General features: G+C 44.4%; 1 protein-coding gene across 1 annotated transcript in view; it reads right to left on the minus strand.

Annotated features, from left to right (window-relative positions):
* The window catches only part of LOC141067757 (carboxypeptidase O-like), a 340,782-nt gene that overhangs the window by 132,536 nt on the left and 194,876 nt on the right, over positions 1–13,370 (minus strand). Inside the window, exon 6 of the mRNA XM_073558228.1 lies at positions 3,398–3,502. Coding sequence (XP_073414329.1) covers positions 3,398–3,502 — 105 coding nt within the window. The remainder of the gene's footprint in view (positions 1–3,397; positions 3,503–13,370) is intronic.

The following is a 13,370-nucleotide window of genomic DNA, read 5'->3' on the forward strand; positions in this document are numbered from 1 at the left end:
AATAATCCCTGCCGGTCAGAGAGCCGCGGTTCCCATGCTGTCAAAAGACAGAGTGAGTGCTCAGCTGTGATCGGAGGTATAAAGTTTACCTCCAGTCACTGGTGCGGGCTGATGGGACTACAGCTCCCATCAGCAGACTCTTGCTGTCCCTAATAACAATGCGAGCAGGAGCGACATATGAGAGTATTCCTCAGCCGTTCCTGCACTGTAAATAAATAACTAAAAAAAAATGTCTGTGTGGGTTCCCCTGTGTTTTTGATAACCAGCCAGTTGAAACTCACAGCTCGGGGCTGCAACCCTCAGCTGTCAGCTTCAGCAAGGTTGGTTATCATGAATAGAAGGGTCCTCACGCCATATTTTTTCATTATTTAAATAAGTCATTTAAAAAAACAGAGTGGGGTCCCCCTATATTTGACAGCCAGCCTTGCTAAAGCAGACAGCTGGGGGGCCGGTATTTTCAGGCTGGTAAGGGCCATTAATATTGGGGGATCTCATGTCATTTTTTAAAATTATTTATTTAAATATTTAAAAAATAGCGCATGTGGACTCCTCTATTCTTGATAACCAGCCTTGCTGAAACTAACAGCTGAGGGTTGCAGCCCACAGCTGTGAGTTTTGCCTGGCTGGTTATCAAAAATATAGGGAAACCCACGTGCAGGTTTTATTAAATTATTTATTTACAGCGCATGAGTGGCATCATACTATCATAGAATACAGGTGAGTGCATAGCATTCTGCCCAGTGAGTAAATTCACACTGGGCGTTTTTGATGCTAATCTTCAGCTGCTTTTCACAGTACCAGAAATCTCATGCACACACATTGTTTTTTGTGTCATCAGGATTTTGTGCTTTTGCAAGGTTTTTTTTTTACATACAGCATGTCACTTCTTTTAGCTTTTTCTCGGCATTTTTGCAGCGTTTTTCACTCAGTGACTTGAATGGATGGTGAAAAAATTCTGCAAATACCCAGGTTGACTTTTCTTGCAGCATATATGCTGCAGAATAGTCAAGGACAACAGGATGTGACCTCACAGTCAGCTCTGCTGCATCCAGATGGCAGGCTGCATGATGTGTACACGCAGCCTGTCAATCAGCAGAGTGGACCCCAACCCCATTCACTTGAATGGGCGACCCCATAATATAGTGTTTGACATGCTGTCATATGCATGATCGGTGGTAAAATCATCCCTGCCGTTCGGTTCCCATGCTGTCAAAAGACAGCGTGAGCGCTCAGCTGTGATTGGACGTATACATTTATAAATTCTTACCTGTCACACTGTGATTTTACTAAACGTGGCACATGAATTGCTGGATTTTACTCTATCTTTTACCGAATGTTACCTGTTGTGAGTTCATTTTCCCTTTCACTGTTGATGTCTGATGAACTCCCTCTGCTGGTGAAGAGAGGTAGTGAAATTGATTGGGTTGAGAAGAACCTGTCATCTGAACAGGTGGAGCCTGATTGGACACCCGGAATCACTGAGCGGATATAAGGCTGCCGACGCCCAACAGGGGGGTTGGTGATCCTTTCTGCTCTGAGCTCTTGCAACCAGTTAGTCCTGTCTACTGAAAGCTAAGTTTTTGCTCTCTTATCTTTCCATGCGATTTTGTCTGTTTGCTTCGTGTTTTGTGTTCAGCCTGCCTTTGTTGGGATGGGCTGAGCTCCATTTTTGTCTCTCATCAGTTTATCTCTTTGCTCTGTTTTCAGAATATACCTGAGTGCTGATATAGTGATTTTGAAGTCCTAGCGACTTCAGGGCCTTTTTCCCTATCAGACGGTTGGGACATTTTTGGTAGGGTTTTTTGCGGATTGCAGCCAGCATCTTTTCTGTCCTTTCCTATTTAGTTAGTTGGGCCCCATCGTTTGCTCAACCTGTCTTTCTGTCTGTGTTTGTGTTTTCATCTGCTTTTCACCAACAATACATGTTGGGGGCTGTCTATTGCTTTGGGGTCTGCTCTGGGGCAGTTTAGATTTCCCCTTCCTTTCTTTAGGCTTATTTAGTTCTCCGGCTGTGAACGAGGGGTCTAGGGCATCGTAGGAACCCCCCACGGCTACTGTTAGTTGTGGTGAATAGGATCAGGGGTCTGCAATCCGATAGCTACCAACCTCTCCGGTTTTCTGGACTTAGCTTGTATTTTTGTTTTTTCCTCCTCCGGTGACTCATTCATAACAGTTACCGACTTTTCCCGAGTTTAAGTAAAATGCTTGTGTTACCTATCATGAATCTGAATGTACCATATTCGTGCCAAATTTATGTTTGGCGATCGTATTCGCTCATCTCTAATTATAATATTTCAGAGCAGAGTCAGTACATCAAAGAGAGGAGAATGGGGTCAATGATGACTGCAAATTCCTCATAAGTTTCTGAGTATTGACATGTATTTTTCTATAAGTGTGATAATTAAGACTCTCCCAAACATTAAGATAATATTTGGAAAAGTCTCAAAATAAGGCCGGGGTCACACTTGCGAGAAACTCGCATGAGTCTCGCGTCTCAATACCTGGCACTGCCGCCGGCACTCGGACTGGAGCGCTCAGCTGCATAGAAATACATACAGCCGCACACTCCAGTCCCAAGTGCCGGCGACAGTGCCGGGTATTGAGACGCGAGACTCATGTGAGTTTCTCGCAAGTGTAACCCTGGACTTAGCATCACTGTGGGACTGTGAAGATACACATATATAAAACCATATACTGCAGTATAACAGCCTCATATATTTAAAACAGAAATAGCAATGCAAATATAAAAGTATATTTATATAGGAGGATAAGTAGGGTTTTAAGGGTTCTTGCCTTTCAGCCCCTCACATAGGGAAAGAGATATTTAAAAATTTTGGGGGGGAGATTATTATGAAATGTACTGCAACATATGTTTTTATGCAGTTGGTGGGCACGCCAAAACGACACATCCGCATACATCCACATACATCCACATACATCCGCATGTCCTGTGTAGCCAATGTTAAAGATAGGTATGCAGGACGCATGCAGAAGTAGGCGGAGCTAAACAGAAGTGCAGAAATAGGCGGAGCTTAACGGAGGAAGTACGCAGCCCTCCGCAGCTCAGCCAAACGCTAATGTGAACCTAGCCTTACATAGCTGCACAGCACAGCCCTGTCAATTGCATAGTGGCAGTGGCTGAGTACTACACATCTGCCTCCTATTTCAATAAATAAGGGGGTAGAAATGCAGTACCCAGCCTTGGCCACTATGCAATTGACAGAGCTGTGCTGTGCAGCTCTGCAAGTCTCCACATCAGGCTACCACCAGTAATAAGTCATCAATAAAAACGTCCCGAACAAGCTTTTAAGTGATGAATTTTCATTGGATTGTTTTTTTAATTTACTGAGATATGCCCCTTTAACTTTTTTTTTAATAATCTATATAAGGAATGTACCTCTATCATAAACCACTGGCAATAAGCTACAGCAATCCATTCTCGAGCATGAATTCCACAGTCCATAAATATCGCTTTCTTTGTCTTTGCGGATGGCCATCCCACCTGTAAAATATAAAATGTTAGTGTGTGCAAATACATAAACACAAAGATGCCACAAAATGTACAGTTGTTGTGTGCAGAATTTCTTTTGGACTTGCTGATGATTTTACCCTTTACATTGTCAGTCCATTGCAAATCCTAATCTGAATCAGCCCGCAACACATGCAGATATTACAATGGATTAACTGCAGCCAAATCCTATAGCATACCTCTCATGATTCTCATTGTATGGACAGGGCCACATTAGTGAATCACGAGAGCAGCTAATGACACAGCTTCTGAGGAGGAGACAGGAATCACACTGCACTCTGGTGATATCTAAGTGCAGTGCAATGTTTCACATGCACCCTTAGACTTATATATGGGTGTATGTGATCCGAATTTGGTATGCAATCGCAGCAATCTGCTTTTTTTTCCTATCCGATCGTAATCTGATTGGAGCAGGAAAAAAAAGTCATTGAGAACAGAAGCATAGGATTAAATTGGTACGAATGTAAGATGTGTGTCGGCCAAAATGCAATTGGGTCCAAACCCCATTGATGGCAATGGTATAGAGTTCCAGTTTTCTTAGAGATTTAAAGGTGACTGGGCAACTGGTACTGAGGGACTGCCATCAACATTTGGAAATCGTCTGTATCCACTAGGTGTGAAATGTTGTGGAGATGTTATGGTGGATTGAGAAAGATGTGTTGTGCTAGGTGACACAAAAACAGCAGGCAAGTCCACTTCCATAACAGCTGGCAGGCTCTCACTCACACTAACTGTAGGGGGTAAATAAGTGGAGTTTCTGCGGATGGAGACCTGTGTGAGAATACTTGGCACGGTGACAGAGGAGGAAGAAGCAGCAGATGTGGTTGATGGGATGGTTGGCGAGGTCTGCTGGTCAGCATTTTAGCGCAGTGAGATTCCCACACTAAGGCATGTTGATGGCGCATGTACCGGTTCATGCATGAAGTCGTGCAATTGTTGCAATTTTTGCCTTTACTAAGCTCTATTTTTTTGCAAATTTGGCAGATAATGTGAGTTGGGTCATCTTTTGTGGTCTTAATAAACACCCAGGCTAGGCAACCCTTGCTGCTGCTGTGAACTGCTCACTTGTGAATGGTGCTGTCACAGTCAGAGTTGGGGCTGCAGTGCTTGTAGTGGTTGCATCACATTCTGTATGTGAGGGAAGCCGCAACATAACTTCCTCATCTTCCTCCTCCTCCACCTCCTCAGCTGAGCTACTCAGCTGCATAGCTCTGAGTTCACACCAAGTCGGATCTACAACCTCATCGTCATCCTCTCTGTTTTCACACTCCTCATCCTGAGATTCACCCTCATCCTCTTCCTGCCCTAACACCACAGTACAGTCCACGTGCGCCTCTGGTATCTGAGTCACATCAGGATCAACTCCACCCCCCAATGGTTAATGTCTGGTGACAAGGGTCTGGATTCTGCTTGGACCCTCCTTTGTTTGGTCCTGGATCCAACATGAAAAAATTTTAGACATCGGTGCAAATCCTTTCCTCTTCTGGATTCTGTGAATCTTTAGAGCAGACCTCTGATTCCACCATCACCTCGCTTTTTTCACTCATGTTCTATGTAGCCTTTCCACCTTCAACTCTTTTAACCTGCTGTTTTACAAACTTTGGCATACAGATTTCAGTCACCTGTCACTTTATGAACATTCACTATTTTTCTTCTTAGATAGTGTGCTTGAACAACACTGTTATACCTAATGATTTTTAGTGGAAATCTGATTTAACACTGAAACACAGTTTTATCACAAATGATTTGGATTAGCTAATTGGGCCTTGTGGCTGCACCCCAATATTAGGCCTAATGATTTTTAAGTGGGAATCTGTCCTTCTGATTTGTATCTGAAACACAGTTTTATCACAAACGATTTGGATTAGCTAATTGGGCCTCGTGACTGCACCCCAATATTAGGCCTAATGATTTTTAAGTGGGAATCTATCCTTCTGATTCGTATCTGAACACAGTTTTATCACAAAGGATTTGGAGTAGCAAATGGGGCTTCCGGAGACTGCCACACAGTTTTTGCACAATCTAGTTAGGTGCTGTAAGATTGATGTCACACAGGACAGGATCCTATCTAGCTAACTGACAAGTTCACTTGTAGCACTATCAGCAGCGTCTTATCTTCTCTGCGCCACTGAGAAAATGGCACCAGCAAAGCAAGATGTCCACATTTTATATGGTCTGGGACATATGACTTCAGCATCCAATGACAGAAGACCTTCTGTCATGATGTTGTGGATGGTTTCAGTGCCCTGATTCAACACACATAAAGTTAAGGGGAAAAAAAGCGTGCCACTCCTCTAATCTCTACACACACCCTCCCTTCATAAAACACATCCTCCCGCCCATCTCACTCATCATACAGCAAAACTATCCTAGCCAAAGTAATAATAAAAGCATTAGTGAAATTGCGATGATTTACTGAATTTTACCGACTTTGAGTAAAAATGCTCGTGAAATCGAACATGAATCTGAATGTCCTATGTCCATGCCAAATGTGAGATAGGTGAACTTTTTCTCAACAAGCTTGCTCATCTTCAGTCTCTTTTACAATGTAAGCAAATGGAGCTCGTTCTGACATTTCACAATTTTACATTGTAAAAGTCACTTCTGGATTGCAAAGAGCACAGTGTGATGCAGAAAGTCTGAATCACTGCCATGTGACTCAAAAGAGGAGTGGAACAGCATTGGGTACCGGTAAAGATTGCAATAAGCTAGTATGCAAATATGGTTTATTAGTAATTGTGGCGCCCTGCGTCTTTATCGCCACAAAAGGGGTTAAATATGTACTGTTTTGTATGTGTTTTATGAGCAATGGGAGTTATGCTTTCTCTGCTAGAGACCACAACACACACCCACAAATCACCTCACTCCCTCACTTGTCTGAAGTTTAGAGCTTTGCAAGCACACCCTAACTGGGAGGGGGAGGGGCCGAGTTGTTGTTTTCAGGGTGAAGAAGAACTGACAGCCTGAGGCCACGGACCGGGTCACTGCCACTGTGACATTTCCCATTGAAGTTAACGGGCCCGATGCCGAGTATCCCACGGCCTCTGGGGCGCGTCATAATATTTACAAGCTTTCTACTGTTTGCAATAAACCAATCAAACAAAAACATGTCAAATACCTCAACACAACTATTATAATAAGTATTTTCTCCAAATTCAACACAAAATGCCACTACTAATAACTACCGTTCTCTCTGAATTATTCATTTCCTTCATAAGAAGCATCTTTAGTGCTTAGTAAAGCATTCTTTGACAGATCATCTCTAAACATAATGCACAACTAGCCACTAGATTCTTTCAATCTTCTTGTAGTATAGAAATCTGTAGGCAATGGCCTTAAGTTCCCTAACATTGTCAATGCTGCAGTGCCAGTGTCTCCAGTGATGTCTGTGCCTTATTGTTTGTGATTACCGATGCCAAAGTGGTAAAAGGTTTTGGCTTATATTTGTGTTTTTCCATAAGGTTCACAGCTATATATAATACACCTCTCACCCAAGGTGTGTTGAAGTATAGCACTAAAGCGTTGTCTCTGCTTGTCTGGACATTGCACTTTGGGTTCATTTCATTTTCTTTTCTTGAATCTCAAGACCAGCAATTTTCATCTGCCGTTTTAGTATTGTTCGTGGGTATATCTTGGTTGGATATATTGTACAATGGAACCCTGAGCGTTACAACAAATGCATGTCTATAAATATGAACTCGTTAACTATGGATTGTGTATTATACTTTATGGAGGATTATGGGCTGTGCATTATATTATATGAATGATATGGGCTGTGCATTATAATAATAATAATCTTTATTTTTATAATAATAATCTTTATTTTTATATAGCGCTAACATATTCCGCAGCGCTTTACAGTTTGCACACATTTTCATCACTGTCCCCGATGGGGCTCACAATCTAAATTCCCTATCAGTATGTCTTTGGAGTGTGGGAGGAAACCGGAGTGCCCGGAGGAAACCCACGCAAACACGGGGAGAACATACAAACTCCTTGCAGATGTTGTCCTAGGTGGGATTCGAACCCAGGACTCGCTAACCACTGAGCCACCGTGCTGCCATATTTGCATTATACAAATATGGAGGTGCATTATACTATATGGAGGACTATGTAGAGTGCCTTATATTATATGGAGGACTATGAGATCCATATTTCTATATGGAGGACCATGGGTGGTGCATTATACAAAAGGAAGGACTATGGACTGTGTATTATATTATATGATGGATATGGGCAGTGCATTATACTAATATAGAGAACTATGGGCTGTGCATTATATATGGAGGTACATTATACTATATGGAGGAATATGGGGGTGCATTATAAATGGAGGATTATGAAGGATGCATTACACTATATGGAGGATTATGGGCTCCATTATATATCGAGGACTATGAAGGGTGCATTGTATTATATGGAAGACTATGTGGTGCATTATACTATATGGAGGATTATGGACTATGCATTATACTAATGGAGGACTATGGGCTGTGGATTATATATGAAGAACTATGGAGGGTGCATTAAATTATATGGAGGGCACATTATACTATATTGAGGACCATGAAAGGTGCATTATATTATATGGATGACTATGAGGGGTGGATTATACTATATGCTGGACTATGGTGGTGCATTATACTGTATGGAGAACTATGTGGGTGAAATATACTATTTAAAGCACTATGGGAGGTGCATTATACTATACGGCAGATTATGCCCTGTGCATTATACTATATGGAGGACTATGGGGAGTGCATTATACTACTGCTATGGGACCCCATGACTTCTATGTACGCCCTTGGTGAGTACAATGGTTTATTTATTTTATACATTAAAAAACTGTGGAAAATGGGGGACATACACAGGGATGAGGGGTACATATATCAAGACGGGACCCAGGATAAGGGACATATACACCAGGATAGGGGATATATATCAGGATGAGAACCAGGATAAAGAATGCTGTAGATAAGCCCCTGATGGCAGTGCCGGCAGCTGATACTCAAAAAATGGGGTGACAGATTCCCTTCAAGCTGGCGCCGGAGGTGGGAGATCCCTTTTGGCGTTGATGTCATGGCCGGATGCGCCGACATCTCCAGTGCATTTACATACATGCGCCGTGATTAGTAGGTGTAATAAAACACCAAGCACAGTGTCACTTTGGGGGTCACGTGGGGCATCAGGTACAGGTGTTTTGATTGGTTCACAGTAGTTATTAGGAGGAGGAAGTAATACTTTTGAGTGCTGCGGTATCATTGGAGGTCACGTGGGGCATATGGCTCAAGCCTTTTTATTGGTCAATAGGTACTTAAATAGACATCTAGTCTCTCCCATGATATACACCCCCGAAAGAAGATTGCTCAAAACGTGCGTTGGGGTGGGAGACATGGCACTTCCCTGCTTGCCACTAAGGAAAAAATGGTGTTTACTTTTTCTGGTTCTTTTACCGCTACCTCAGACTGCTGATTTTTGTCATTAGCACACTAAGAGCACTTTGAGATTTACTCATGTGTGTGTTAGTAAAGTTTCATGTTCATTCCGCCTATCTTAGGCTGGTTTCACATTTGCACTTTATAGCGCTGTGACGGCCTGTGCACCGCCGCCGCTAAGCCCCGCCCCCTGCTGGCTCCCTGCCCGTCCCATCCGGTCATCGGCGCCTACTAGCGCACATGGACGCTTGCGATCTGCGCACCCTATCTTTAGCATAGGGTGCGCAGATCGTGCGCTGGCCGTGCGCTAGAAGGATTTTAGTGTGCGCTGCGCACTTTTGAAGGTGCGCCGTGCGCGCCAAAATGCAACATGCTGCGTTCGGCGCACATCGGCGCACCTTCAAAAGTGCGCAGCGCACGCTAAAATCCTACTAGCGCATGGCCAGCGCACGGTCTGCGCACCCTATGCTAAAGATAGGGTGCGCAGATCGCAAGGGTCCATGTGTGCTAGTAGGCGCCGATGACCGGATGGGGCGGGCAGGGAGCCGGGAGGGGGCGGGGCTTAGTGGTGCCATGCGCTGCAGGAAATAAACGCTAGTGTGAAACTAGCCTTAGACTGTTGGCTCAGGATATTAGCGCACTGAGAGCACTTTGATATTTATTTATATGCGCTGCTAAAGTATTTTGCTAACTTGGTCCTGGTTAGGCACAAAGGATCATAAGTTATTTACTAGGTCCCAACCCCATTTATAAGGCAAGAAATCCCACTTATTAAACCTGACAGGGCACACCTGTGAAGTGAAAACCATTTCCGGTGACTACCTCTTGAAGCTCATCAAGAGAATGCCAAGAGTGTGCAAAGCAGTAATCAAAGCAAAAGGTGGCTACTTTGAGGAACTTAGAATATAAGACATATTTTCAGTTGTTTCACACTTTTTTGGTTAATTATATAAAGTAATTCCACATGTGTTAATTCATAGTTTTGATGCCTTCAGAGTGAATCTACAATTTTCATAGTCAAGAAAATAAAGAAAACTCTTTGAATGAGGTGTTCCCAAACTTTTGGTTTGTACTGTATATATACATACTGTATATATATATATATATGTATTATTTATAATATATATATACTGTATATAGTGACAGGGTCACTGGCACAGTGTACGAGGGGAGATATGTGTCACTGCGCATGTTGGTGATGGATCGCCCTCACCCAGGGCAGCGGGGTACTCGGAGCCGGGCCCAGTGGATTTCAATGGGAGATGTCACGGCAGCTGTGACCCGGTCCGTGGCTCTGGGCGTCCATTGTAAAAGGGGGTTAAGTGATGTTGGAATAAAGTTTATGAGTGAATGATTCGTGACGCCACCTGTGGTGTTCGGCAATGAAGATGTTAAGCCGACGCTGCAGACAGATTCTCTGGGACAGATGGTGTGGTGCAGAAATGATGGTGTAGCCCTCCACAGGTAGGGCTGTAGTCCCAGGGCAGAGTAGATGGAGAAGATAGGTGTTAAGGGAGAGAGTGTAGTGTCCGGCACCAAGATGTAGCAGGGCTGAGTGGGTTGGCGCAGTAATAAATGGAGGACACCAGGGCATGTAGTTCCAAAGCTTTACTCACAGTCTGTTGAGCATACAGGTGCCCGCCTCGGTGCCGTGTCCTCCGGGTCAGGGGCTCAGCCAACTTCCAGGAAAGATGAAGTACTCCCTTCCAACACTCCGCCAACATATGTGCCTTTTCTGAACGTCTCCCTTTTGCGCCTATAGTGAAGTACTCACAGTACTGAGTTACACTGGAGTTCCTCCTGTCAGATGTTCCTATGAACTCTACTTGTACGGCAGACAGCTGTAGCCAGCTTCGGGGAATCATAGAATCATAGAATCGTAGAGTTGGGAGGGACCTCCTGGGCCATCTGGTCCAACCCCCTGCTCAAAGCAGGAGTCGCTAAATCATCCCAGTCATCTGACTGGGATGATTTAGCGACTCCTGCTTTGAGCAGGGGGTTGGACCAGATGGCCCAGGAGGTCCCTCCCAACTCTACGATTCTATGATTCCCCGAAGCAGGCTACAGCTGTCTGCCGTACAAGTAGAGTGGAAGTCTGTCCTGCCTCTGTTTGAAGACTTCCATTGAAGGAGAACTCACCACTTCTCGTGACAGCTTGTTCCACTCATTGATCACTCTAACTGTCAAAAAGTTTTTTCTAATATCTAATCTGTGTCTCCTCCCATTCAGTTTCATCCCATTGCTTCTAGTCTTTCCTTGTGCAAATGAGAATAAGTCCCGGCTCCCTATCATTGCTGTTGTGCCCCCAAGTCTTGTGTGGGAATAAAGTGGTGACAACTTCTATTCCTCCGATGTCTGCTGCAGGACCATTAGAATCCATACAACCTCGGGGACCGGACCCCGGCCTTGCGCTGTGAACTTGGGAAGGGTTCTCCTCTAACCCTAATCCTTAGTCCTCCTCTCCATACATTCCGTACTAATCCTTCCTTCTTATGGAGAGAGTCAGGCTTTCCATCAATGTCTCTTTCCTGTGCCAGCGAACCCAGGTCACTGAGGTCGGCTGCAGCACTTCCTTCATCCATCCCACTCAGGGGATCTTCACTCTTCCACTGACTCTGTCAGACTGACTAAATCCTAAACTCTTCCCGCTCTTTTGGTGCCAACTAACTCCACCCGCCTCCCAGCACGCTTCGTGTTCCAAGCAGGGAGCCACCAAAGGGTGCTTTGCTACACTACTATGTTGTGTGGGATGCAGGTGTTGGAGTGTGGACAGGAGTCTCCACCTAACCTGAATGGTGGAGTACCACACCTCAGGAGGAGGTGCAGTACCTCTGTGGCGACTGAACCCTCAGGGGTGCCACATACCCCCCGTTAAACACAGCACGTCCGCGGGCTGCAAGTGAAACAAAGTTAGACAAACAAAGGAACATACAAAAATTTTTGAATGCTGATAAACAATTCTTATCTAAACTTCCCAATGTGGGAGGCACACACTCTTGAACGTTGCAAACAATTTAGTTAGCTATCTATACTTAATATATATTAAAAGCTATATTACCTAATTTAAAGTGCTATGGTACCAGTTCAAGGCAAGTATCATCATTAACACATTTTCTATTACTTCTAAACTTCTAAACCCTAGGTGACAACCGCTGATGCCTGGTTCGTCACCTGCATTTTCAATCTTCATTCAAATTTTCATCTTTATTCAAATCCTTCATCTCTTTATTAAAACGTTCCAAATTGTTATTACTATCATTTAGATTCTATATAAAAGCTGTTCTATAACTATTAATACTTTCATAAGGCACATTATAAAATACTTCACATCAAAACTTCAATAATTCTTGTAAGTGCTGGACACCGCTCCCAGCCGGGATTTCTTGCAGTGTCGTTGGGTTGGAGCAATGCTCCAGGTGAGGTAGTCCTTATCCATAAAAGACTTACGTAAAACCAAGAAAGGCCACCTAAAGAGGTGGAACTATGTACAGGTCAGTTCTGGATCATTCATTGTCCATGATCTCATAGTTCAAGTATAAAAGGCTGCCAAGGAAACTAGGCAAACTAGAGGAACATGATAAACCAAAACCAAAAAAAAATGAACAAGTAAAAAAGGCATAACAGAGCCTATACCCTCCTGGGTAACAGTTTAGTTAGTTGTTATTAATGCTGGTCCCCTCCTGGGGTGGTGGAAGCGGGTCGCTTGGGCTGCTTCTAGGGGAGAACTGCAGGGCATCCTCTTCTTGCGGATTGTCCACAAATTGCATGTATTCCCTCTCCCAGGAAGTGAGGTTGGTATCTGCCTGTGTAGATGGAATGGCAATGGGAGTAACTGCTGCCTGTGAGGGTAGCATTTCAGCTGCTGCTGGTGGTATCTCTGCAGCCAATGATTCTGCAGGAGTTGCAGCTGGTACCAGTGGATGTTGTTCCCCAGTTTCAGGTGGTACCACAGTTAGCAGTGCCGTTGCTGTGGTTTCTGGTCTAACGTCTGGTGGCACCAATATCTGTGGCCGCTCGTAAGGTGAAAGGCGTGGGTTCAGAATCTGCGGCAAAGGGAACCCGTGATGCATATTAATACCCGTCTGCTGTTCAGACTCTTCCACCAAACCCACAAGATGCCGAATGGGATGTGCCTGCTCCAGCCTCACTCTTCTCAGCAGGGATTTCTTCCACTTCCCCATCGCAGTCAGCTTAGTGCCTCTAAATTGAGAGCATAGCTCTTCCATTTGTCCCATGTGGAATTTGAGCATGCCGGCCGCAGTGCATGAAAACTTAAGGGGTAACCCGTTGGCAGGGTTGGCGGTCATACCTGGAGCTTCCCGGCGGTGCACGATGCTCACTAGAGTTGCCCGTCCCAAGATTGGAGTCGATGGTGGGGCAGATGGCGGCTCTGGGTCTGCAGGGGT

The sequence above is a fragment of the Dendrobates tinctorius genome, unplaced genomic scaffold (assembly GCF_039654945.1).
Source record: "Dendrobates tinctorius isolate UK_male_01 unplaced genomic scaffold, ASM3965494v1 ptg000254l, whole genome shotgun sequence".
Lineage (NCBI taxonomy): Eukaryota > Metazoa > Chordata > Amphibia > Anura > Dendrobatidae > Dendrobates > Dendrobates tinctorius.